The 27,315-nt window shown below is 42.3% G+C and overlaps 1 protein-coding gene and 1 long non-coding RNA gene across 2 annotated transcripts in view; one reads left to right on the top strand and one right to left on the bottom strand.

The window, feature by feature from the left end:
- The window catches only part of LOC124161864 (G1/S-specific cyclin-D2-like), a 111,608-nt gene that overhangs the window by 2,512 nt on the left and 81,781 nt on the right, over positions 1 to 27,315 (top strand). Inside the window, exon 2 of the mRNA XM_046538089.1 lies at positions 1,866 to 2,081. Coding sequence (XP_046394045.1) covers positions 1,866 to 2,081 — 216 coding nt within the window. The remainder of the gene's footprint in view (positions 1 to 1,865; positions 2,082 to 27,315) is intronic.
- Positions 1 to 27,315, bottom strand: part of LOC124161866 — a 115,931-nt gene that overhangs the window by 35,438 nt on the left and 53,178 nt on the right. The window lies entirely within an intron of this gene.

Raw genomic sequence — 27,315 nt, 5'->3', positions numbered from 1 at the left:
GACATATATCCATTCTTAATTGCTGCTGCAATATAAGCCTAGCGCGCAGCCTCTTGAGTCTCCAGCGGCTCCCAGTCTAAGTCGTGTAAAATATGTATTACGCTATCTGCTCGCTAGTAGCTGAATATAACGATTTCTATCTCAGATTTATTTTGTATTTACTATTTAGTCCGGAGATTAAATCCTTCTGCGTCGGATGTCACACGCTCTCCATGTATTGTGATAAGTATATTTGTTCAATCGTAATTAGTGTACGAGTAACTTATAAAGGCTTCCCACTTTTTAATTATGGGGGGATATACAGGGGCGGATCCAGGTTTTTTCTGGGGGGGCACAAGGTTCTGACAGGTCTTCTCATATTTGAGATTAAAAACAAATTGAAAAAATTACTGTAGAAAATATTCCCTTTATTTTGGTATTAATTTAATAGTTATCAATATTAAATTGAATGATTTCGTCTCCATGATAAAAAAATTACACGAACCAAATGATAACTGTAATATAAATCTAGTATATTTTTTAAGCGTCTGGGAAGGGGGGGGGGCACGTGCCCCCGTGCTTCCCCCCCATAAATCCGCCTATGGGGATATATTACGAAAGTAATACCCAGTTTAATGAAAAATGACAGATTCGTATAGGTCCTGAATTCCAATGGGGTTCCCTCATGCTTTCAATTATTTCCCTAGCATATAAATGAAATCAGCACCCTTTGTACTATCAATGTTAATTATGGCGAGATATAACGGAAAGACATCATTATTTAATTAAAATAGATAGCACTTTTCCTGGGATTTGTATCGGTTAATGCCGACATAGAATTAATATAATAATTCGACATTTACGCCATTATCAAGTACACTGTGTGCTAGTTAGATAATGATGTAATAGAAGTAACGCGTCGGCCGTAAAACTTTGTGGAAAAGTGCCTTCTATTCGTTTACATGATTTACGTTCGTTTCAAAACTCTTAAACTGATCGTGGTCTACTGTAAAAATTTGTTATAAAATAATGGATATCCCATTTCGTTTTTTTATTAAAAATGAATTTGGCAACTCAATTCATCTCTGTAATAGGTGAACGGGTCCTCTGTAAAGCACGATCGAATCGCGAATGAAATAGCACATGTTTCAAGAGTGCGTGGGGGTGCGATGACCGCCACTTGGGGTCTTAATTTACAGGCACTTGAAGGCCATATGAACAAGGTGCCATGATCCAGTGGCATCATTCCTCTTCTCCGGCGACCCCCGATTGGCGTTTGGGGGCATCCATTAATCACGGATAGAGGCGTTGAAAGGAGGTTTTTTTTTGTTGAAGATTTTCGTATGAAGAATTAAATAATGAGAGGTGATATTTCGCACTCGTCCGGCCGAGGAAAGATTTAATATATGAATTTTGTTAATTACAAAGGAAAGTTGGTCGATTCATCAAAAACTGCTTCTAGCGAACAGGGAGCGTTACACAAATTAGGCTGGGAGCCGTTAGAGACCCGATGGCTACGAGGTAGGCTTCGATTGCTTGAGTAATTATGAATATATTTTTCCGAAATCATAGAGTTCGTTTTTCCCTCGATAACAATGAAAGGCTTAAATAAATGATGAACGGGACTCAGTACGCGCTTCTCATTTTTTCTTTTTGTTAACGATTGTTGTGTTAAGACCAACCCTCTTTCATTTTTTCATCCGAAAACGTTCCAACGACACGCTTTACGAATCATAGCTTCATCTGGGCTCTGTCTCAAATATTTCTCGTATGCGTGAAGCAATCGTTAATCTCAGGTACTTATTTGAGTTAAGATATTGAAACTCGTTTGAGTAATCCTGGCAGTGTATATGTGTTATCTTTGTTTTTTCCCCTCTTTTTTATAGGTTTGCGAGGAGCAGAGGTGTGAGGACCAAGTATTCCCACTTTCCACCAATTTCCTGGACCGCTTCCTCTGTGAGTGCCAAATCTCTCGCAGCCAACTTCAAATGGTGGCAGGCGTGTGCCTGCTGCTGGCCTCCAAGACGCGACAGTGTCACCCTCTATCCGTCGAGCTCATCTGCCACTACACCGACTACAGCGTCACCCCTGACGAACTAAGGGTGAGTACCCTTAAGGAGCCTATGGTCGAACCTCAAGATTGAATGGATGCGAAAGCCCTTACGGTGGCCCCAATATTGATGTGGATAAGGCCAAAAATTGTTGAGAGACAGTCCATCCCTCGAGGTCCAAAGTCGATGGACCATTTTTGAAAATAAATTTTTTTTTAGGGTCGATAGTCTCAGCTACTCACTATCTATGAGGCTATCGACATCTCAAAACTTCTTTTATATTATCGTTTTTTTTTTACCGTGGTGGCGATATGGCGATGTATTTTTCGACAGCGGTACTTAGCCATTTCTGAGAATGCAAACATTTGAAGGAAGGTTAGCTTTATGTGATAGGAATAACATTTGCTACCCAATACGCAGTTGGTGCTACAGTATCGTATGAAATGTCAAAATGGAAACTTGGGATGGCTTTATGGTCTTTGCAATTTTTATTGCCAAAGTTTGGAGTTTAAAACTCATGAGTATTTACCTACTTCCATAAATGGGGATATTTCATGCCCAGCTATTCCAGCCACTTCTACCAGCTCTAAAAGCAAAATATTTTTGTGGGAGAATTATTCATTCAAACTCCGTTATATTTACGCAGTAAGAGCCATGCATACGTGCTTTGTGTCGATATTACTTGGAATCAGAAACTGCGGTGAATTAATTTTTACGGCGTCGCCAAATGTCAGGCAACTACGTTCATTCCACGGTCCAAACCCGAAAATGGTTCGGTGGGAAGAAACTCCGTTCGAGTCTCCTTTGATTGTTGCGTGGGACGTCTTCCTCGATTGTTGCTGAGGGGACGCGTGGGTGGGTTTGGGGGAGTGTGTCTTCCCCTCCGAGGAAGAACGAGACAAGTGAATAATAAAGATTTCGGGGCGTTCCTGGACAGGAACTGGGGTCGCTGAGCACAGGAGCGAGGGTCTCAAGGAGTGGGCTCTATCCCCACTGTAGGAAGTGGTGGGGTCTCTCAGTGATTACAATAAAAAAAGCGAGTAGTCCCTTCTTCCTGTGGCTATTAAGAAAAGGGTTGCTCCGCTTTGGGGTCGTGTTTCTTTGCGGTGGGGGTGGTCGCCCGAGTGCCTTGTAATGATTGAAGCGTCAACGGAACGGAAGGGACTCCTCCGAAAAATCGCACACTTCGCTGGCCTCGCTGCGTACAGGTTAATTCCGCGGTTTCCGCCGTCAAGACGAACTGCTTAAGAAAAGACCCCCATCGTGAGGGCTCTATTTCCCCTCAGGGTTTCCATTGGGGCACTTGTGTCATGGTTGAAAAACAAAGGAAAACACTATCCGTAATGGCATTGATTGATTTTTTTGTTCATCACGCAACGTTGACTATTATCATGATGACCATTTATCTCTTATTTGGGTTATTCAATGGAGATTGATCCAAAATTTGTCTCTAAACCCACGCGTCATTGCCTTTCAATATTGTTCCGCGCTCCTTTCAGACTTTCCTGTCAACCCATGGGCGTACCCAGCGAGGGGCAAAGGGGGGCCATAAGCAAAAATCGGTAAAGTCTTTAAGCAATATCAGTACTGAATTGGAACGAAAGTATTCAACAAATTTTCTTTAAGCCCACGAAAATTGATATGTATTAGTGTAATATATGTAACTAAAATAAAAGTATTATTTCAAGGAAATAATCTCATAAATTAATGAAGCGGTGTTATAATTTTCTTAAAATGTTGGTTTCATTCACCTTTTCCATGCTTGTGTCAACCAGTGGCGTAGCCAGGGGGGGTCCGGGGGATCCACACCCCCGAAATATAAAAACAATTATTTTCCTTCATAAAAGAAAATAAGTTCGGGTCTTATGCGATTGTTGCTTTGGGCCTCTTCCTCGATTATTACTCAGGGTCTCTTCCTCGTTGGGTCTTTTCCTTAATTGTTGCGTAATTCCTGGATTAATTTAGCCTCTAAGTTTGGATGAGCAGTCTTCATACTTCATACCTGCGAGTTCACTATAATATGAAAGTAATGATAGAGTTTTTTAAATACCTAAAACTTGAATCGTTTTGTATGTTGCAGTGTTTGGAACATTGCGACTCTAGTGGTGATTAGACATTTTTTCGCCGTGAAACTGTCTCCTCTGGTGATGTCTTTGCTTTGACGGCTTAGGACTCGTTGTTTTTTCTCCTCCATTTTGTGGACTCCACAATGCTTTCTCGTGGATAGAGATGGACGGCAAGGGAAAAAAGTCCGAACGGTGATGAATGACGCCCAGTTTTTTCGCCCGTCTCCACTCGGCACAAAGACACCCGTCGAAGACCGCAATCACAGTGTTGTGTGTTGCGCCCCCCATTCGGAGATGGCCTCACCGGGGGTTCCCACGCAGTTACGGGAAGGGTGTGACATGACAGGCATTGGTGCGAGGGGACATGCCGAAAGATGGCTACTCAATTATTCCGTCTTTTCAGCTCCGGGTGGATTGTGGGAACGTCCCGTAATGACAGACTGTCTTCATTATTATCAAATCGTAATTTTTTGTTCACCGTTCGTTTCTCATCTGTAAGTTTTATGCCGTCATTGCCAGCGTTCTCGTATTATTACTAAAATCGCATTGGCTCCTTACGTCACTATTCACGCGTTCAATTTCTCAACGGCATCCAAAGACGCTTTCTCCGCTGGCATGGAAAGAAAAGAAACAAGATTGTTTTCTATAAAGGCCTGTTTACCCGAATCAGTAGCACGTACGAGTTAATGTCTGTTTGCATGAATGATCTGGTTTCTATGGATCGGAATGGAACATGTACGAATGCATGAACCAAATTAGAACAGGTTCTATTTTCTGTGCATGCATTTGCACAAGTTGGGTGGTTACACGGTGCATTTTGGCGTTCATTCTCGCATTCATACATTTAGACATTAACCCGTGCGTGTTAATGTACCGTGTAAACAGGCCTTAATGCATCCGATCGGAAAGCATTTATTGCTTAAATTTGATTGTTACGTCATCGACAGGCGCCAGGAATGGAAAGGACGAAGGAGCATGCGAATGGTTACTTAGGAGACATTTTTAATGGAGTCGCGAGAACAACCAGAGGGGGCTATTTTTTATATTCGCAGTGACTATCGTCATTTGATTTCTTTCATTTGCTGCAAACTTCTCCTCCAATCGGCGCCTCCAACGTCACTCGCGCGTCCCCCAGGATTCAATTGTCGCGTCGTCCGTCGTATCGCCGATAGAGGCGCTGTCGCCGCATTCATCCGTGGTGGGTGCCGGCTGTTGCACCCTGTACCCCCAACCCCTTACGCCCCCTGCCTTTGCTCAAAGCGGCGATCCCTGCAGGGGTCCCCGTCCAGCGCCAGATTCCTCCTCCCATTCGCACAGGGGTTTCTCTTCAAGGGTGCCACTTTTGTCCCCTGGGGAACGGGACCGCATCCTTTGATGCGCGGAGGTCATCTTGATGGTCCGAAGCACCTCCGGAAGGAGCGTCGACACGCGTGACTCAGTCCAATTGTCGTTTTGCGAATTGGCCGTGGCGCGGCGTTTCATGAGAGAAATCCCTTCATTGTTGCGTCTCTGATCTATTGATGCGTGCCGTGGCATCAGAATCATCTGCGTCAGTGCTTAAGGGAGTTTTATCTCGATTCACTAACGTGCAATAGATGAGAGGAAACTTACTTCTTATTTCCAGAATTTTTCAGCTTTCCTGAGATTGTCGCCACATATTGAATTATATCATTTATTTTGTTGAAGGATTTCTATAGAATTCGTGTGTGGTAGTGAACACGATACTTAGAGCCGCCAAAATTATTATTTTTTCGTATTTTATAGGACTTATACAAAAATCCCTGAAATATTAACGAAATTAATCTCAGGAACATAAGTGACGAGAGTGGCCAAAGAAAGAAATCGTGATAAAGTCACATCTAACACTTTAAGCATTTTACTAGAAAACATTATGCATTATGGAAAGGTATTGAAGATAGTGAAAATATTCCGATGATTTTTCTTACCTCTCCTCTCAAATATGACTCCTGCAGGAAATGGTGTTGTGTATTTACGTCCGTTTATAAAAAATGCGAATATTTTGCACACTAGGTAGACAAAGGAAGCAGATGTTTCGTTGAGGTTTTTGCACTTTTCCTTGTGGCCATTCATGATGTTTCGCGTCTTTCTTTTTCTTCTCCTGTGCGAAGAAAAGAGGCGTCGAAATTAAAGCAGTCAGGCTCACAATCATGGCGGCGCGGCGCAGCTTGTGGCCAATTCCGACGGCTCGGACAACAATGGGTCGACTCGCATGCATCCGAGTTCATGGCCAAAGAAAATGAGAAGGGTTCTCACGGAATTAGAGTGGCGACTTTATAATCTATCGGGATCTGGCCTTGAATCTCGGCTCCTTTAATTCTTACTCACTCTTGAATTGAACACCTGCCTCCCATCACTTCCATTCAAATCCGCATATTCCCGAAAACAAAAGACACTTCAATCATAAAAAAATATCCTAAAATTCAAGACAATTTTCGCCTACTTTGTTGAAAACATTTTTGCTTTCTCGATGGTATAACTCGGTGTCAAAAAGGGAAATTAGAAAGCTTTGGCGATGCAATGGTCAAAACCCAAAATTAATGTGTGGTCCAGTTGGTTGAGGAAATACATTTGCGCCATTTTCAGTGAAATAACGTAGGTAAAATCTCTTCAGTTGCTGTATCATTTGATAATAACTCAAGAAATAGCGGTGCAACTTCCCTACATTTATTTTTATCGCTAACATTATTGTACGATTGGCATAATTTTATTCTGAGCGGATGCTGAGGTTTTCTAATTTTAGTCCATCTATACTGAACGCTTTTCTTCCGCAAGATCCTACGGAAAAAATTGAGTTCGTGGTTGAAATTTCAAATGTCAGGCGGAATGGCAATTTTTTAAGAAATCGATGAAGGACAAAGATGGGAGTATATTTTGAAATTTTGAGTAAAATAACGCGTACTTCAATTATCTTCACTGCTTTTGAGACAATTGGCGAGGGTGTACCTCAAGGATCCGGTCTTGGCCACCTCTCCTACCAATCTACTCTCGCTTTTCCTCCCGACAAAGAAAAAAGTGAGAATCACTCTTGGTCTTCTTCCTTCGTCCGTGCCTCCTCCAGGTGTATCGGAAGTTCGTGCATAGCGGAAGTTCACGGTAGCGTCACGGATGTGAGTAGAGGAAAGAGGACATGCGCCCTCATCTGCCTCCGGATGAACAAAATTATTTTCGCCTACTCACATTTTGCTTAATCCCCAACCTGTCCGAACTGGCAGGAAACTGTTGCCAATGGTATTGACTTCAGCGCTGGTGACGAAGAGTGGTGATTTATCGGTTATATTTTTCTATGGGCGCTAGGCAGTCCATCGGTTTGAAGACTTCTTTTTTAGACTAGAAACGCCGCGACGAAAGTATCAATTTTGTTTTCAAGGGCACCAGCAGATTTTGAATTATTTTCAGCAGGAGAATTGCGAAATTGATGCGTCGAATTTCTTCTGTTGTGAGGGTCTGATTAATATTTAAGAGGAGAGATTTTATTTACTCTCGGCTGCTCTCTAAAACATCAAGAGAGCTTAAGGCTGTCAAGAAACCATACATGTGTAATTTTTATGAAAATTTCAATAAATGTTCTCCTGATTATTTCTCATCGACTGATGTCCTCAGACATAAGCTTTCTAAGCTACTTTTCGTAGTCTTTATATTTTTAACTGGATCTTGTTTCATTACTAATCTAAGGGTTTTTTTGACGACTTTGCAACGTATTCATTTACTGACCTACGGCAAATGACCGACCTCCATCAATATTAGGCTCAGGAAAATGTTGATTATTGCTAGGTTATGTATTTATTATGCAGAAATGGCTGTAGTGTTCGTCATATGTAAAGAATAATGACGAAGATAATACATTGCTCACTTCTGAACTTCTTTTTGACTCAATAGCAAATGAGCGAATAAAATTATATTCAAATCACTTCACGAGACATTTAATTTCGCCTACTAACTTCCACCCATATTTTTTTTTTCTCGTCAGTCAGTTTTTGATCGATCACGGTTTTCAATGCATCAAATGAAAGCGGGATCTGTGGGCCCTCATGCCCAATCTGAGGTGCGGGGCCCTTCAGTTTGGGGCTTTGCTATTCAGTCTTGGGGTATGGGCATATAACTTGGTTCAGAACACCTGAAAGCCAAACTATGCGGGTATTCAGTCGTCTGTGATGCCAATATCATGTTTTATAAATTTGAAATTGGTTCAATCGATTTCAGCCGATATCTCCATTGGTAATTTAGGAAATTTAGTATCTAACTCACCAGTAAAATATTGAAATGTCTAAATAGGAATATAGATGAGATTGCCTCAAATCATTGTCTGTTATGGTCGAAATGTGTTATTAATAACACACGCAAATAGTCCATATTTGGTTAGCGCCTTCGTTTATCTGCGTGTCAACTCTTTGAGGATTTCGTCCAATTTACGAGTGAGGTATCGATATAGACGCGTGAGGTGACCTCCAAATGCCTCCATCTATCTACGTAAATATCACCTGATTGATCCGCGTGTCTCTCAGCTGTTCTTGGAAGTATATTGCTTCCTCCGTCTTCTCTGTGACCTCCGGAGACTGGCCGGACGCCTCCTTTTTGTCATCTGGGATTATAATGAAGTTTGTGGCAGGACGAATTTTAAATGTCACCTTCGGACCACTGGGACTTCTGCATCCGTTCTTGGAGGCCGCGCGAAATGTGACCAGGGGTGGCCACGGAGGGGGGGACAGGGGTGGCAAATGCCTCGTGTTGCTGTCACCACGATCGTAAAATGTGCATGTGCACACATTCGCAATACGACGATAACGACTGCGCTGCAGTAACCCTTTCCTAGATTAGAGAAAGAGAGAATTCACCACTCATGTAGAATCTGCTGTCGCCCGTGAGATCACTGAAAAGCACTCGCAATTCACGTCGGGAGGACCGAACCGAATTTTACCGAGATATAACATATCACCAGTGCTGTCAGCGGAAATTTGTATTGCTGCTAATGTGACTTAGGAAGTCCATAATTTTTCAATGCTATTTCTCGCGATTGTGACTGCTATTTAGTAAACATTGAGAATAAATCGATCGCTATTGACTCATCGCAGCTCTGCGGATATTTTTGAAATGCGTCCAATGTGACAACAATGAATCAAGCTTCTAAGGGTCTTCTCCACGCATGTAGTTACCGTTTGGGCCAAAATAAGGCCCGATCTATGTAGTCCCCGTGCTGCTAAGTTCGAGGTAGAAATCTGTGAGACTTTTATAATTTACTCAGTGGCATAACTATGGGGGGGGGGGGGGGGTGAGGGGATAGTTCCCCTTCACCAAAGCCAAAAGGGGGAGGGGAAAGTAGCCATCTCATCCCCCCCAAGGCATATTCCTAGTTACGCCATTGACAATTTACTCATTGAAATGAGAGCACACTTAATGGCCCACCGCTGGAGAATCCTCTTTTGTTATATTAACGATGTAAATATTGTTTTCGCCATGTTACAAACAAAGGATAAAGATGTATTTCCCGAATCCTGTTGTGTTTATGGTATACGTCTGTTCTTTTAAAAATTCGCGTGGTATTTAAGCCTCCCATCTAACTCGATTCTCAAGCGACAGAGAAAGGTTTAAAGATGGAAGTGGAAATGCTGAAACCGTGTTCCATATGGCCCATCCTTACGATTCATTTTCTCCTCTATGAACAATATGGCACGGAATGACACGTGCGTCATCGCTTTAAGTCGTTTCCACTTATGTTTTTATCTCTCATAATCTTGAAGCGATCTTTCCGAATTCCTCGCCTACCTCCCACTTCCAACGGACACTCCCAAGCTGACCTCTGTCGGTTTAACCGAAAAGCGTTCAATTTGAAGTCGTCTGCGGCACGCGACCGTCATCTGATAGCGGCGCGTGCCACCGCACCGTTGCGTAGCGATGCTAATGAGCTACGGAATATCCCAGCGGCGGCTTATGGCTAAGATACTTGCTATTGGTCGTCATCTGTCGCTTCACTTTATTTAAAAACTTTCTACAATGTCTAATACAACGAACGGATCTTAAGATATGATCTGATAATGAGTTATTTTAACTAAATCAGGAAAGTTCGAAATATCGTGGATATCACTTTTATATTTTTTTTGAAAATACCAGCTCTCTGAGAATGATCGTTGTAAATTGTGTGCCCATGTTTTATGCAAGTATCGACGCAACTACTTACTCGGAGAAACTCGCTCTAATAATTGCAAAGTTGCTTTGCAATTTAAAACCATACTACCATTACTTGCACACGTTTTCTTTTTTTTCTTTCATTGGTGAGGTTTTTCGTAGCAGGGCAGGTAGTCTGTGCACTCTTAGCTAAAACGGGTAACTTACGATGTTTCCGATGTGAACACAAAAGAATTCTATTTGAATTCCTGGATATCCGTTTTTTCTCGTTTTTGACATTGTAGTTATTGATGCTCTTTGCAAGTGAATGAATATTATTCAAGGCAGAAGGTTTTTTCTTCAGAGCTCTTTTCGAACAAAAAGGGTTGAAGAAGGTCATGGAGATGTAGGATCGCATGAATCACGCTGTCTCGTACAATACACATTCCAGCATTGTTTCCTTGAAAAGTTCTGGAACCCCAGTCGGAAGAATTAAAAAGGGCTCACCATTTTATCGTTTCTAATTGCCCATGCAAGCCGAGGATTCCGTGAATGGGTTTTAAGTTCTCGCTTAAGCATTGAATGTGTCCGATCTGATATGCGTAAAGGGGTACGCTTAAATTTACCTTTGAAACAGTTCCTTTATACTGCGTCTGATGCGGCGCGTCGTGTATGGCTCTTGCTTATCTCTTAAACTTGTCGCATTTTCTATTTACTTTCAAATTTCGGGCGGATGGGACTCCACTTTTCGAGTTCAGCATTGCCGTCTTTATGTTCTTCCAGGGAAACGGTGGGTTTCGTGCGTGCGATGGGATGTATGGCAGGGAATGCGATCATAGATAAATGGAATAGGGAAATTAGCATCTCCAAGGGATCCATCTCACGGTCCAGCGACTATCTCGCCTCCGTGCGAGCTGTGTTTGCTTAATGTAAATTCCATGCCGTCCGCTTTCCTCGTTTTAAGTGGAAAACGAGCTTATTTCCTCACCCTTTTCCCATCTCGGCCGCTAACATTCTCCCATTCTGAAATCCGCCCCTCCCCAAATACCCTGGAAGGAATTAGGAGGGTTCGGAATATTGTGGAGGAAATAGGGTGGATGAGAAGTCTTCCTTACTGCGCCAAAGTAAGCACTAGGCGGGCGAAAGGGTTCAGGGTGCACCATCAAGATCATGCTATGTGGTTAGTGTGATTTCCAGGCGCTGCTTCTAACGAGAAAGAGAATCGGTCCAAGAGAATGCCAAGCCTACGTCATCACATGGATTTACCTCATCTTGGTTGAGGACGATTAGTGGAAATAAATGGCGATAAATGAACCGAAGAGCGAGACAATAGCGCTCCAAAGTAATTCGTGTGCTTCAGATGCGATCATAGTTGGGAAAACGGGTAAATTATCGCATAAAAACAACCGTAATTTTTCTCCATTTTGAATTGGTGCTAAATCTCTTTAGTGACATTTTTTTTGTTATTTGTTTCAATGTTTTTATTTCGTGGAATTATGTAAGAAGACATCTCGGAACGAAGAGACTGGGACATTAAACAATAAGATCAAGGCAAAGCAAAGATGGTAAAGGTTAAATTAGTTAAATCTCAATAGTGTTTGGGGTGGGGAGTTCCGACTTGGAGGTGAGCACCGTGCCGCCCTTATGCGTGTTACTTGTGAACCTAAGGAATTGTTGGTGGAAAGAGACCCTGTAAAAGGAGTGATTATTCCCTTAATCTACTTAAACGCATCTCCCGTTGAAGTCTCTCGCTCGTACCACCACACAACACCGTGACGAAGGCCTTATTTTTCTTAATGCGCACCCTCCCCTTCGCTTTTTTTCCCACGACCCCTCAGTTGATGCAAATTCGCTTCCTTTCCCATGATCCTCTCTGCGAAGATGGCCGCGGTGCGATAGCCACGCTCCCCAGACCGTGCTATCGGCGTGCAGGGCCCCAAAGGCTGAATGCTCGGGCCTCGCTCTGTGGGACCCGTCTCCACATGGGTGCAACAACACCCTTCTGGAGCATGATTCATTCATTGCGGAGAGCTGATGGTAAGGCGTTTCGATGTTGACTGCCGCTGTTGCAGTCGACTGCTAACAACTATCACGCTAGATTCGGAAGTGTGATGAGCGCACTGATGTCTAAACAATAGACTGCTTGTCGCTATGTACGGAAGCAATGGAAGTCGCGCTGAAGCTCGTGCGGGTCCACCAAACGTGGCCGACTCCCATGTATTTTAAATAAGAAAATGTGCGAAATTCGATTGAAATTATATATTAAACTTAAAGGTGCAAAAACTGTTCAATCGAATCCAATAAATTTGTTTCCCGATTCGCAATCTCATCCTAATTATATGAGCTGAGTAGAAATCCCAAGTTGCGCGATTTCCTATGTAGTATTTTAATGGAGCTCAATCCTGGAGGTCCTTCTCTGGGTGGCCAGATGCGCGATTTCTTTGCTTCAATTGGGGAGGTGATTCATCTACATCATGATATCTACAGCATGATACATCTACATCATGATATCAGCATTACGTTATTTGGAGTTCAGTTGAGCGGCGATTTAGTAGAGAGAACTTATCGATGAGAAGACGTGGTCGATCTTGATTCGATCTGTTATCGAAGTTGAAGCGGTTCAACTTTGAGCGAAATAGAAATCCGTGGTTATCAATATAACTCATGAGTTAATTTTACTACGCAACTATAGAAGGTAGCTATAGCTTGACTTTCAATTTCTTAATTATAGGAGAGAAATTGTATGCCAACATTTAATTATATTTTATAAAAAAACGATATAGGATTGATGATACCTCTCTCTCGCCATCGGCAATTCATTTCTTTTTTTTTATATTTGTTATCAAGAAGCGCGTCGGTATTGGTACTCTTTGGGCACTCATGTGTTGTTGAGAGTACATTAGAACCACCGATAACGACCACAATCCGTTCCAGAAAGCTGGTCGTTATCCGAAATGTTCGGTATCCGAAACTATTTTCCCAAAAGAAATAAAGGAAATTGGAATTATTGGTTCCTAGCTCCTATTGACTCGCTATCATATGAAAGTTACATGCTCTTTAGGTATTGTATTACATTGCATTACTTGTAGACTTACTATTGTAGACATTGTTTTCCTTTGTATCCATTTGGGATCGCACAGCACCGAACACAAACATGTCCGCTGCACATCTGTTCGCTAACCGAAATTTTGTTCGCTATCCGAGGCAAATTAGCGACATTTTTGGTCGTTATCCGAATTGTTCGTTATCTGAGGCGTTCGCTAACCGAGGTTTCACTGAATTAAGTGAGATATGTTGTTTTGCTTCAATCGTGGCAGTTACCTTCGATGACTAAGCCATAGTATTGGAACATGGACGATGAGGGTTCGCCCACCGCCCCTCATGACTGGCTGTATCTCATTTTCCTAAGTCCCAAGGGTGCGTCCTACCCCTTCTCTTTCGTTCCCTCACTTCGCCCATACAATTGTTCCTTTTTCAGAATTTTCGGGGTAAAAACCCCCTATGGCCCCCTTTACTCCTCTTTAAACGGCGGCGCGTATTTTTATAATATTCCCCATTCCCTCTTCTCCGGGTTGAATTTCAGGGGAGCGTCCTGAGGTATTTTCTTCCGTATTTAATGCGCAGATGCGAATCTTACATCGTCTACCGAATGGCTCTTTGGGCTTTTCACTTCGCTATCGTGGAATAATAATCTCCACGCCCTGATAATGAATGCTCACTGTATCCATTCCAACACACAAAATCTCGTTGGAGAACCAAGGAATAAAAGAGCTTTTAACGTATTTGTGGAATAAAACGGTCAGAACTGTTCTCTGGGAGTTTCTGCTCCTAGAATTTTAATGCGGTTGGTTCCATGTATTTACCACAATAGGAAGCTATCATCTTCCTCTATGAATGGGCATGTTTTTTACTCAGTAGACTGGTTCACTCCAACATAAATCGAAATTAATTAAAATAATTGAATTGCTGTAGAAGTGGAAGAGATGAGCTTCGACAAAAATTAACAAAATCTTACTAGATCTGCTATCCTCTCATAATTTTAAAGTAAGAAATGAAAACACTGACGAGTTACCGCCTACTTTTGATAAGGTAATGACGTCATTAGAGTTTCGGTTCGATAACTCTTTTCATAGAGAGCCACTCACAAAACGGAAGGAATCCCTCGCGAGGATGAAGACAGCGACGAGCCACGCAAGAGAGGGATGAATAGCAGGAGTAATCGTGAGAAACGGCGACAACGTCGCCATCGAGTTCGTGACGTCATCAAAATTTCTGCCAAAGGGTAATCGCAGGTCGATTTTATTGTCGTGTGTAGCTGTGTCAATGGGTAAATTAAAATGCTGGTCTCTGGATGTTCAAACACTATCACGAGCGACAATTTAAAAGAAAATTTGTGAATTTTTCCATTTTCGTGAATCAGCGAGCTAATAGATGTCTCGTGTAATTCATTGGTTTCTTTATAATCGCAATGCATGAATGACACGGGAGAAAACGCGTTTTTCTTCTCGCTTTTGCGGTCAAGACGAATACGCTTTATTTTTCTGTGGAAAAACACTGGACGAAACTGAAATGAGTTCTCATGCTCTAGACCACGACGATTCGGAGATAATTCATTGCTTCCCCCTGAAAAGTACGGAATGGGGGGGAGGGGGGCCTTTTAGGACCATCCTGTGCTCTCCCTCCTTGGTCGCTGGTGTCGTTCACGCACCGTTGGTGCTGCTAACAGCACCATCTCTACCGCACCCCCTTCACCGCGTCACCTGTAAACAAAGCAACGGCCCCATTCGACCCACTCGATTCCTTCCCCCATTTAACGGACGAAAAAAAACAAAGGAAGTCAGTTCGTGCGCAGCTACTTGCCGTAAATAATCTTCTGCTAGCGTATATCTCGAAATTGTCCTATCTAGTTTACAACCTATCCGACCAGTTTGTTCCATCTCTTTACCTTTCCATAAATATTTCTTTTTACCAATTAACCGAATGATTCGATTAGTACTGCCAGAAGTGCCATTGGTACTTTGTGCTAATTTTGTAAACCTTCCTTCCGAAAACCATCATTCATTCATTTATGACTATATTGACATGATTACTTCTGAATTTGAAAGAAATTAAGTGATTTCTATCGAGCCAGAAAAAAACTTTGCAGTTTTTTCAGTGAATTGCAATTTTTATGGTTTAAGCTTCAATTTTCAAGATTAAATTGTTTAAATATTCGCTTTTCACTAAAAAATAACGAAAGAAATAAAATCGATATTTCAAAAATAAAACTTGGATAATTCGAAAGATTAACAGGATGCATCCCTCCGCCTCGATCGACATTCTTTTGTTATTCGCTCACAACTGATGCTGTCTTCTCGACATTTTCAGGGAATGAAAAGTACACTCGTGTCGCTGATGGCAGAGCGATACGAATTTTAAGAAGAATTAGGCCATGTTTATTATTTTAGATTCAACCAATCAAAACTTTTCCTCGTGAGCGAAAATGCTCAATTCAAAATATTTAGAATGAATGGATCGCTCCGAACTCCATGCGGTGCTGCGGACGTTTGCGAAAACTGGTTAGCCCTTTCTAACCCAGAGCTGATTCTAGCAGAAATTAAATTTCTAAACTTCTCATGTAAAAAATGTGAAAATTTTCTTTTCAATCAAAATTATTGTGGCGGCTACAGATTTCGCCATTAAACTATGCAGGACAGAAAAATAACTAGTTTAAATCTGTCCTGAATATATGTGACAATGTACGCATTTTTGATGTTTCTTAGGAGCAACATTGGGTTATAAAGGGTTTAAAGGTAAGGAAAGTGGGTGCATTAACAGAGATCATACTACGGGACAGAATGGGTCCTCCTCTCATGCTATCTCCTTGCATAAATCTATCCCACATTGAGAGAATCATGAGGGCCCTACACACAAAGACTCCAGCACTCTGAAAGGTTTTGCACGCATAAATTTTTATTCCACGAACGATTCTTCTCGGTCTACCAAAATTTCTCAAAATTATAAATGCATGCGGCTCTTATGTCGAGGAAAAAATGATAAATGCCCCATGGGTACACCGCAAGGGGGCAGGCACTACAGCAAAGGGACCAAAATGATGTTGATTTAAGCGTCGAGATTTGCTCCACGTTTGTGATTTTTTCTTGTATTCTCCTCTTGATTTATTTGCTCTGACGTCAGTAAAATTATTCAAGTTACAAAAGGATGCCTATGGGTGCTCGTCGTCTTGAAACTTGCCATGTTTCCCTAGATGATAGAATGAGAGGGGCGTCTGATTCATAGATTCTTAATTCCGTTAAAAATTTGAACCATCTTTATTCCTGGATAACGAATGTTTTCCATAGGGCCTTATGTAGCTTTCTGAGTGAAAAATCATCCGAAATTTGAGTCGAAATTTATTTTGTCTGTGAAAATGTAAAATGCTCGTATATTTCATTCATCAAGACTGGCTCTCCTCCTTTCGAGGACCAACTATTCCATGACGTATTCTATATCACAGCCATTTTCGTTTTTTGCCTATAAATTAGCTTGTATCCCCCTCTATATTTCTACATCTACATCTACATTTGCCTCTAAACTAGCTTCGGTTTCAACCAATCTTTCAGCTTCAATGGCCTTTCCAGGAGTTCCTTCTCCTATGTAGCATACCCTTAGTAGACACAGTCTTTTTCGTATCCCTCCAAACAACTCATCGTTCGTGGTTCTTGCCATCAAGGCCATTTTCAGTGTTTTCCCTCATCTGCAGTGCCGTAGTTGGGAAAAATTAGGCGGTACACACTAAAAATTCCAACAGCCGAGCATGTATTATACATCCGGGCGCGATTGAAATGTCAAACACCAACTCTTAAATTAGTTCCGAGTCATGCCAGGAGATAACTCTGAACAAGTAAGTAATCATTTCCGATTTTTGTTTCTGAAATCCATTGGAAAATTTACAATAGGTTTCTTTTTTATAGATTTAAAAAGTATTTCAACCGGCACGCTTATAACGAGTTTGGATTTTAGGGGGTACGCCGCCGTACCGGCCCAACTACAGCGCTGCTCATCTGTACTTCAATTTTGTCCATCATTTTCTTGGCGACTTTTGTGAACCCATTTAAATGCGCGGTGGTCATCGTGTGTATAGTGCGACCGAGGGGAATGATCGTGGTGAAATAACAGCAATATATTCGCGGCCCACCACCCACACTCGATCGAGGGGGAAGGTAAAAACGCCTCCTCCAGTTAGTTCCGGTGGTGGCCACTTCCAGTGGGAGTGAGAGTGGCGTTCGAGGCGAAGGCAGCGAGTGGTGTTAGTGCAGTGTGGTGCGTTGTGTGAGGCGAATTAACAATTTTCCAGAGGGCGGATGCATCGATAGATAGCGGAGTCACCTTATGTTCTTCCCTCCCCGCTTGGCTTTTCTCCGCGGCAGAAGGCCTTGTCGTGAGGGTGGAGGAAATAGGGGAAGTTTAGGAAGTGGGTGCATCGGAGCGAGGAACTGTTCTTGTTGTTTGGGGGTGGGTGGCGGGGGGTGCTTGGGGAATTTGTCGGAAGGAAGGAAGGAAGTGGGCGGCCGTCCCAGGGGAGGGGTGGGAGGTGGCCACTACCCTCTCCGCTCTCTTTTATTTTTTGTCGTCTCTTCCATATCCTCTTAATTGCATCTGTAATATTTGTGTATACTTTGTACCTCATTATCTATGTTTTATTTTACATGGCATTAGCTTTCACTCGGTAGGTTTTCGCAGGTTTTTCACGCCCCCCTTCTTGTGTGGGCGTTTTCCTGCAGTGGGTTTTTTCGCTGAACGATATTACACCCTTATCCTCATGTTTTTTCCCACAAACAGAAATATTTTTTTGCACAAAATTTTCACACATACTTGTTAATCTTCTTTGACATTTCAATAATAGTGTATATTGTATACATTTTGTATTGAAAAGGTTTAAATACCATTTTTTGATATGTTTGCATTGACGCTATCGAGGGGTTAGGTGGAAGAGGGGACTTGTTAGTCTCAACCTCGCCCGAATAAAAATTAATAAATATTATTATTATTATCCATCCACTCTCCAACCCTCCCCCCCCGCTGCCTTCTCAGAGCCACCTCCCCTCCAAACTAAGCGATCTCGTTTTGTCTTTTTTTGTTAGTGGCGATGTCCTCGTGTGAATACTTTGTTTGCATTTTGAAATTATTATTTATACATTTCTCACACTTTCTCCGCTGGTTTGAATCAGCAAGAACCGTTAAACCTATCCTATGAATAAACTAGGATTGGGTTTTACAATTAAGGAAGAGAAATCATCGTATTCTAGGTTTCCCGATTTTTAATGGCTCGGGAGTTTTATGACGATGTGGCATGTTTGGAGCATAAAAAAGTAAAATTTGAATGATTTTCTCTGTGAGAATAGCCCAAAATCTATACTTTAATTGGAAAAATGGGGGGTCAATAGAAATAGCTCAATATTCTTATACGCCGGAATATGCGATATTTATTCCATAATAATAAAAAAATTGCAAACACATGAACGATTTAAAAAAAGAAGAATTAGGTGCCTTTTGGAGACTTTTATCAAGGCCTCATTTACGGGATGCTGATTTTATCGATGAAAAGTGCTAGAAAACGACAAAATAAATCCTTTTTTTCAGCATTTCCCCGTAAATGTATGAAATACATAAATCATACGTCTTGAGGAAACTGTGATGTCATTGTTATAATGTTCGAGGCAGCGGAAGAACCCAGTACTTCTCCTATTTTTACTGAGAATTTTTCGGTGCTAAGATAGCGTAAGTTCTGATTGAGTTATGCGCTTCGAAAGAGCGCGGAGCACTTCTCTTTCTTTTTTCCTTCGAGTAAAACCGTTTCCGTGACCTAACCGCAATTTCATCGATGGAGCCAGGGAGGGAGAATGTGGATATGTTGTTTTTTGAGAGAGAAACTTAATGATTGGTCTCCGATTGATAGGTTGAGTAAGGGTCTTCATTTGTTCCGTGGCGATGGGATCCCTAATGGAATCCATTTAACAAAGGGTCCGTGGGGAAGTAAGTGGCGGGGACAGGATATAAGGCATTGGGAGGAAGGGAAGACAGGGCCGAGAGATTTCTAAGGCACCGCCCGTCATGCCCTCGCACACACAGCCATGTTCTTCAGTCCTTCCCGAATCGAGTCCTTTGTGGACTCAATCGTCTGTGCAGTGGAGAGGACGTGACATACGTTCTGTGATCATCGTATTCCCTGTTATCAGCGTCAGCACATCGATACGTGGGTTTTGTTTTTTAATGCTCGATCTCGACCGATGTCGAAAGTTTCAATGTGATAACAAATATTACATGTAAGGATCTCTGACCCAATGGCAGCATGCCAAACTCGAAGAAGATTCCGCGCAAGAATATTTTTGGGACGAACAACTACAATTTGTTCTCATGAATGAAAATGAAAATGGAGGAGCTCGTTCGGTTTATGCACTGGTGAATGTAAGCAATGTCTCCGCATTCGTTCATGACTTAAGCGATAAACTTGGAGAGAAAGTCTTCCAATTTTCAGTGATTTGTTCCCACTCGGGAATGGATATTTTTCTAACGTACCCTATTCCATTTTTTTGTGAAAATAAAGCCCTTAGTACTTTTCAGGGGGGAAAAGTCTGTGCTTGAGATGTAGGTGATCATTGAAAAGGGTATCTTCCGTATGTTGTTTAAAATTGCAAAGTGAGTAGCATGAGTTTCAAAGGGGTAACGCTTCGTCACCAAAATAGGCATTGAAAATACGTGCGATCGAGATGGTTGGAGTTGTCCTCATCTTTAAGGGGAGATTATCTCGAGAGCAGTCGATTGAATATTTGTCCAAATCCCCATTCATTCATCCATCCATTCCATTCTTCTCTCATTCCATTGGAAGGACTCCCACGCCCCAGAACACAACCTCACAATATTCGCAACCCCTTCCCAATCCGCGCTTTGCGTCAGACAGACCTCGTCGACTCCACCCGCCCACTCGGAGAGCGCGAGGAGGAGGTTTAGATCGGGGTTAAAGGAATTCTTGGGGCCGCTTGACCTTCGCACGGTTGAGTCATCCTACACTCACTCATTCATTGGCCGAGGCACGAGAGTTTAAAAAAAAATGAAGTGGACCCATCGGGACTGTTGCAGACACACATTCCGCTGATAACGTGACACAAACATACTTCTGCCGCGCGCGCATAGCACTTCTTGCTTCCTTTTTGGTGCGAACCATAAAAAGGAGTGACCATAATATTTTCATGAATGTGATCGAGAGTGATTTTCTGCTAATGCGGATTCCAACCAGGGACGGGAATCCTGGCTGTGGTTCTGGGTGGGGCTAGGGCCTGTCCCGTACACCCGCGTAATGCATTTGTGCTCATCGTTCTACACCTACATGATACCCTGCGAGCCACCACAAGGGTGTTTGGCAGGGGGTGACCAATCACCAACATGCAGCAATGCACCCAAGAGTTCCTTGCACCCAAGTATATTGTGAGTTTTTTGTTTTTTGAATTCAAGATACAAATTCCAGGTTATCTATACCTATCTTTGAAGAGAGAAAATAATGAGAAATATTTTCTAGTTGAAAGATAAGATAAGTTTTACATAAAAGATAAGATTACAAAGATACAATAAAAGATAAGATAAGCACATTATGTTACTTACAAAGAAAAGATAAGTACATTACGTTGTACAAAGTTAATACTTAAAAACTTAAATTATATATATATATTTCATGAAACTTAAAACTAAAATACTTAAAAACAAAAAAAGACTGGTGGATAGGAATACAACGATGAACATTTTGAAAGAGAAGAACTAAAAACGCTGTTACTTCTTTATAAGGGAGGAAAGGATAAGCAATGGTAATGAGTAGGTACTTGGCATTGAGAGATTGTGGGCAGAATAATCAGAGGGATGAAGTGGGGAGTGCCTGCATTGAGCTGCTATTCTCAAATTCAATAGAGGAGGCAGGGTAGTCTAAAGTCGAGTTTGGGAATGTGGGAATGCGTGCTAACATCGTCATCCGTGCGTGGTTGTGATGTGCGTGATGCGTTGCGTGCGAGGCCGTGAGAAACTTGGAGTGATTCCGAGGAGCGTGTGCGGGGGAAATGACGTCACAAAGGCAGACAACCGCCCCCCCGGTCATCTCAAGTGGACGCAGTCTCTTGGGTCAGCCGCCGGAGTCCTCCCCTCCCACGCGAAGAGCGGGGTCAAAGGGATGCCCTCTGCCACCATCAAATTTAATTCACGTGTATAAATACACGCTTGTGTAATGGAAGGGCTGTGGACTACTCGCACTAAACATATTCTAGAGTACCATATTTTTAAACCCTCTCCGTCTCAGCATTCGAAGGCCTTTTCACAGCAGAGAATGTCAATATCTGTTCATGCTCCCTCGTAAACGCTCCGATAATAACCTTTCCCGGCGGACTAGCCACAGAGATTCTTCTCGGGCTGTCCTCCGGGTCATCTATTTGCGTAGTTTACGTCTCGATTTTTGACTCGCGCATGTAAATGTTAGTACATATATGCAGTGCATAAATAAAAAAAAGATTAATTTCATAAGGAAAAAAAAAAATAAAAAAATTCTACAAAATAAAAAAAGAACATAATACTAAATATCAATCAAAAAATATAATACTAAAAAAAAGCAAGTATTGAAAAATTAACAATATTAAAAATAACTAAAAAATAAATACTCAAATTATAGTTAAGTCATGCCAAATAAAATTGTATTAGATGTAAGTTTCGGTTCACACAAACACAACACTACACACACAACACATTCATTGGCGCAAAATAATTATTCTATTGTGAACTGGCTGGTTAAGCTGAATGTGGTTCATCGGTACAGCTGTATGGCGCCTTCGGCGCGTCAAGTAATTAGGTGATGACGTAAATATTACTTCAATACTCGATCTCGTTGCGTTACATGAGAATATTTCGGCAAGGACGAATCGAAGAGGATAATTTGGCAACACCGTATCCTCTTCGGAACGCAGTCAAGGGTACTTTGGCCGAATGAACGGTTCAATCAATGAGACGCCGCATCCGAGGTATTAAAGGGAGAGGGGAAATTGATCCGCTCATGTCGAGTGAGACGTACGCGAGAGTCGGACTTCATGAATGGAGACGGCCTCGACAACCACGTGCAACTTGTGAGGGAAAACACTCACTCCGCGTGTTTCACTTGTGTCGCTGTTGGGCAATGGGGTCGTTTCCTTCATCAAAGAAGAAGAGCGGCATTGATTGCGATTCGTTACCCACCATTAGAGTATTCATTATACATATACAAATTATTTGGTTTTAGAAATCCCAGTTAAGATGAATGTTAATGGTCAATTTTAACCTCTTTTGAAAAAGGCCAGGTTGGCGCCCATGCGATGCCATTCCACATGACGTCACAGGGACCTAGATGCTATACGAGTAGATAGGAGTTTTACATCGTCTGAGATTACCAATGCATGCATGAGTCACAGAGCTCAGGGAAACATCTCTTAATAATCGCCTTTTAAAACTGCCTATGGTCGGAAAGTTTTCTTCGTTTGATAGGGTATTAATAATCCTTATTTAAGCCAAGCGCTACCTGCTAGCAGGGTACTCTGCTACCTGCTAGCAGAATTTAATCGCGAAAAATAGATATCGTCATTTAAAAATCTAAAAGTATGACATGCGAACTCCAGGAGTAATTAAATTTCGATTTAGGCCATAGAAAATAATTGGAAACCATCCTATTAAAAGTTGTGCTGTGAAAAATACCAGCGTCAAACAGTATCGCCTCAGAGTGTTTACTAGCTGCACGATATGGTCTGGCAGTTTTTAAAAATAGATGTCGGGCACGTAATACGAAGCGTGACATCATGCTGGTACGTGCCTTTTGACCTCAGAGGAGCAGTGGATAACCTGTTGGGTCAATCTTTCCGTCTGCTCGTCACATTTGAGGAAATTCCTCAATTCAAGTGTTCCCCATGTTGGTGGGATCTTCACTTTCTCCGGAGGACGGATTACTCGACCCCGCAGTCAATTAGCAACACGAGGAACACGAGGAGACTCAGCAAAAGAACGCGCCCAAAATACTTCCCGCGGCACTATTTTTATCTCAATTAGAGAAAAAGTGTGCGTTTTTTTCCGCGAGAAATTCAGTGAGTCGTTGTGAGCTGTCTTTTTCTGGAATCTTCTCTCTTTCTCTCTCCAGCTATGCCCCGTCGAAGAAATCCCTAGTTTAGTTATGCCATATTTATTTATGGCAGCATTTATTATTACCTTCGCATTCATTGACTGTGCATTAAGAAGGGAAAAAATGGTGAAAAATCTTCCAGAGTGAAGCGGAGAAAATCATCACGGAACTTTCTTGTGGTTCATTGCGTTTCATGCGAGAGCAAAATGAGTAGTTTTTATGTGATGATGAACGAAAAATGATTTTAAGTTGAGATGAAATAAGTGTTATACATCTTGTAGATGCTCTCTTTTTTCTGCAATAAAGAGACGCTCTTTTTATGAATGGGTACCGTAAAAACCATCAAACCCTATCCAAAGGATAAGATTTTTTGTTTATACCTTCCATTTAAAAGACGAGTTAAAATCCACCACACCTTCTGGCCGTGAAGTTTCGGAGGTTAGAGGTAAGAGCAGGAGAGGGTTTTCGAAGGATGCCTGCTATATATTTTTAAATTTCAAGCCACACGAATTATCGGGCCACATGTCATCCTTTCCCATGTTTAAAATGCGTCGCAATGCTTCCAAGTGGAAGTTTCTCATTGGTCTAAATCCTCGAAGCGTGTCGTGAAAGCCACTCGGCCGAAACTTGTCTTGGCGACGAAGACAACAGATGTGTCCACTCAACAATGACCACTACTACTACTTCTACCGCTCAAGAGATGGCACCACTATTCCCCTCCCCCTCCTCAACTCTCGGAAAACCACGTGCACATCCTGACATACTGGCAATTTTTTAACTAGAAATTTTCTCCATGGGAGGGCTTTGGTGGGTTTATTTTGTTGTCAATCCCCAAGCATCGCAAAACCTTACAATAACCCACGAATACAAGAATTTTGAACCTGAAATTTACAGTGTCTCTGGTGATTAACGGAACGGCCTCAGCTTTATTCGTATGCGTTTGTTTTTTTTTACAAAATTCGCATGAATTTATCTAAAAATTTTAATTTTCAGGGCTCTAGCAATGGTGCTCAGTATTATCCCATTTTGGGAAAATTAGAAACTGAAACCCTGATATCAACCCACAAAATTTAGTAGTTGAGAGAAAGCCATAGGGCAAGTGGCCCCTGGCTACGGTTGTCTCCTGAAGGGGAAGTGTCGCGGGCAGTCGCCATTGAGGGCCTAAAGCCTCACCTTGTGCTTATATGCATTCGTCCTATTCCATCTCGCAACCTTCCCACCTCGGAAAAACACACCCCTTACTCCATCCGCTGTTCTACCCTTAAAAAGAAGAAAACAAACCTCCCACCCCCCCCCCCGGACTCCAGCGGGGTGAATTAGGGGTGAGTGTCGCTTGTTCTTCGTGTCTACGGATCGCCGCCTCTCACTTCCCTCGTTTTTTTCTCCCTCTCTCTCTTTTTCCCCAATTCATTTGCCTCGTGTCCCGTATCTTCTTCTTCTTCGTCGCACCTGCCACCAACCCCCTCCCCCTCCACTACCCCCTCTCTCTCCCGGGGACATATCTTACTCTCGTCTCCATCTTTCATTGCATCCCCTTTCCCGCATATCACCCCATCACTGAACTCTGAACCTCTGAATGCTGACGACCCGAGTGAAACCGATCGAGAAATTGCGCATCTGGCCATCTTGCTAAGGATATCCACAGTTGCTCTCCATCGAAGCACATGATGTAGCCGCGTGCCTTTGAACTTAGTAATTGTTATCTCCCGCGTAGATGTGAATACTTCGTAGGATAAATTTTAAAAACAGATTATACTTTTCGAAAATATTTGGAGAATTTATATGCTAACGTTCGAATGACCACACCCTCATTTTCCACATGATTTGTCCTACTTCTATTCCCTGGGAACTATTTCTAGCCAGGAATGACGAGATGGGTAGGGGCATTATTTGCAAATATGCGCAATAACAAAAAATCTCCGCCCCTCTCCTCAACAATACAAGGGCGTACCCAGGATCAAAACTAGGGGGAGGGGGCATGCCATGGTTGTTCAAGTTGTAGGTAAGATGGAAAAGGTGAAGGAAATCAACATTTTTAGCAAACTGTAACAGCTATTTATTGGTTTTTAAAAATTATTTACCTGAAAAAATATTGTTTTCCTTAAAGACATTTGCCAGTTTTGTTTCTAGGGGGGCAGCTGTCCACTCCTGCCCCTCGCTGGGTACGCCCATGCAGCAATACCCTTGGCAATACAACAATATACTGCTATTCTCACCTTTGTCGTCTACCTCTCCGGCATCTCGTCAACAGTGCCTTCAACTTTTATCAACTGATGCCTTCAACCTTTTATTGTTTGCGCTCGCTTCGTTTTCCATTTTGGCCTGTGTCCCACTCACTCACCGGTGCATGTGTCGAGTTACATGCGGGCGGACTCCAGCCGCCTCGCATCCACCTCCCATTCAAAGGGCTCCCGTTCGATCCCCGCTGCCCCCTCCTCATCTCCCAGGTACACATTTGGACGCGTGCCGTCCGCCGTATATCGTTGCATCTGACCCCTTGGTCATAATCCTTGAGTCATTGAGGTTCTGCCATATCTATTTTCTCGCACAAAGGGGTTGAGCCAACTGCCAAACGAGGGTTCAAAGAAAAGCGGACGGTCATGTGCTGAGGGAATATAAACAGAGAGAGAGAGAGAGAGAGAGTGCGACTGAAAGAAATTAGATCAGAAAGATACACGAAAATGTTTTCAACTTTATGTTAAGAGCAATCCTTAGCTCGAATAAGTTGAGTAGATTACGACAGCTTTGCGGTATATTTCCTCCAATGGGCTCGTGTTCTTTCGAGGCTCACTCATTTCATATGATGAGTACCAATGTTATGTGTGTCAATGTTGACAACCTCTGGCCAGCAGGTGTGGTTTCCTCATCGTTAATAATTTTCTCCACCAGTTAATGTGACCAGGACCCTGGCTTGAGGTAAGTCTGTTTATTTTTCTTATACAATATCCGCCAAGAGCGTAATTAATTGAGGTATGAATTATATCTTTATGGCGTCGTCATGAAAAGATTTCTTGAATGAATTAGTCATTTTTGATGCGTAGTAAGCTTATTCTAAGAAAAGAGTTCTATTAACCGAAGTCCCTTGTTCCCCGCTGACTTATAAAGGCCCCCAAAACATCCATTTTCTTTTTGTGAATCCTTTTCGGCACTATTTATTTTAATCATTATTTTCCGTGTGACCTGTTTTGAGAGATGCGATAAAACCTCGCCATGACTGTGGACCTGCCGTGTATGTGATGATTCGTTCACCGGACAGTTTTCTTAGCGTTATGGTCACTCTCATAAGGACTCCCTTTGTCCACATTTAACCATCAGCCTCGAGTCACATGTCTCTCTACTACGGCTCTGCCTCGTTGGAAGGGTTATAATCGGCTCACTTAGTGAGTATCTTTTGAGAATGAGTCGCCTCCATCAATCGATTTCTCCTCAGGCGGCTATTCTGTATTTCCGAATGGAAGATACTCGCGCGCCGAGCTTTAATCGGTCACTTATTGAACTTCAGGCAATTATCGTGCATGGCTAAATCTGTGTCGTCATCTGAAATATAGACTAATCTTTCAGAGGGCGGTGAAAAGAGTAAATGCACTAATTTTCCGTGGGAAGTATCCAAAATTGCTGCAGTTTGATGTTCTTCCTTGTCATCTTATATGCTTTGCATGAGAGAACCTCCATCCCTTAGGGAAAGCACTTTTGTACATTTATTTAACCCTTTGCGGTCCAACGTCGAGACTGGCTCTAAAGGCCTGGTCCAACGTTAATTTGAGTTCAACATCGCAAGGTTTTATAAGGGGATTATGCAAGGGCAATGTTTCAAGATATGTCACACATTGATAATATTTAAATAATAAACCCTTTAATTGGACCTATAGCATAATATTACAGTCAGTGGAAGTTTACTCGAACCACAGAGTTCGTGCTGCGGACATTCTTATGGGCGAGTGAGGCC

Source organism: Ischnura elegans, chromosome 7, assembly GCF_921293095.1.
Source record: "Ischnura elegans chromosome 7, ioIscEleg1.1, whole genome shotgun sequence".
Classification (NCBI taxonomy): domain Eukaryota; kingdom Metazoa; phylum Arthropoda; class Insecta; order Odonata; family Coenagrionidae; genus Ischnura; species Ischnura elegans.
The sequence above is the reverse complement of the archived record's forward strand: the minus strand, read 5'-3'. Positions and strand labels throughout refer to the sequence as shown.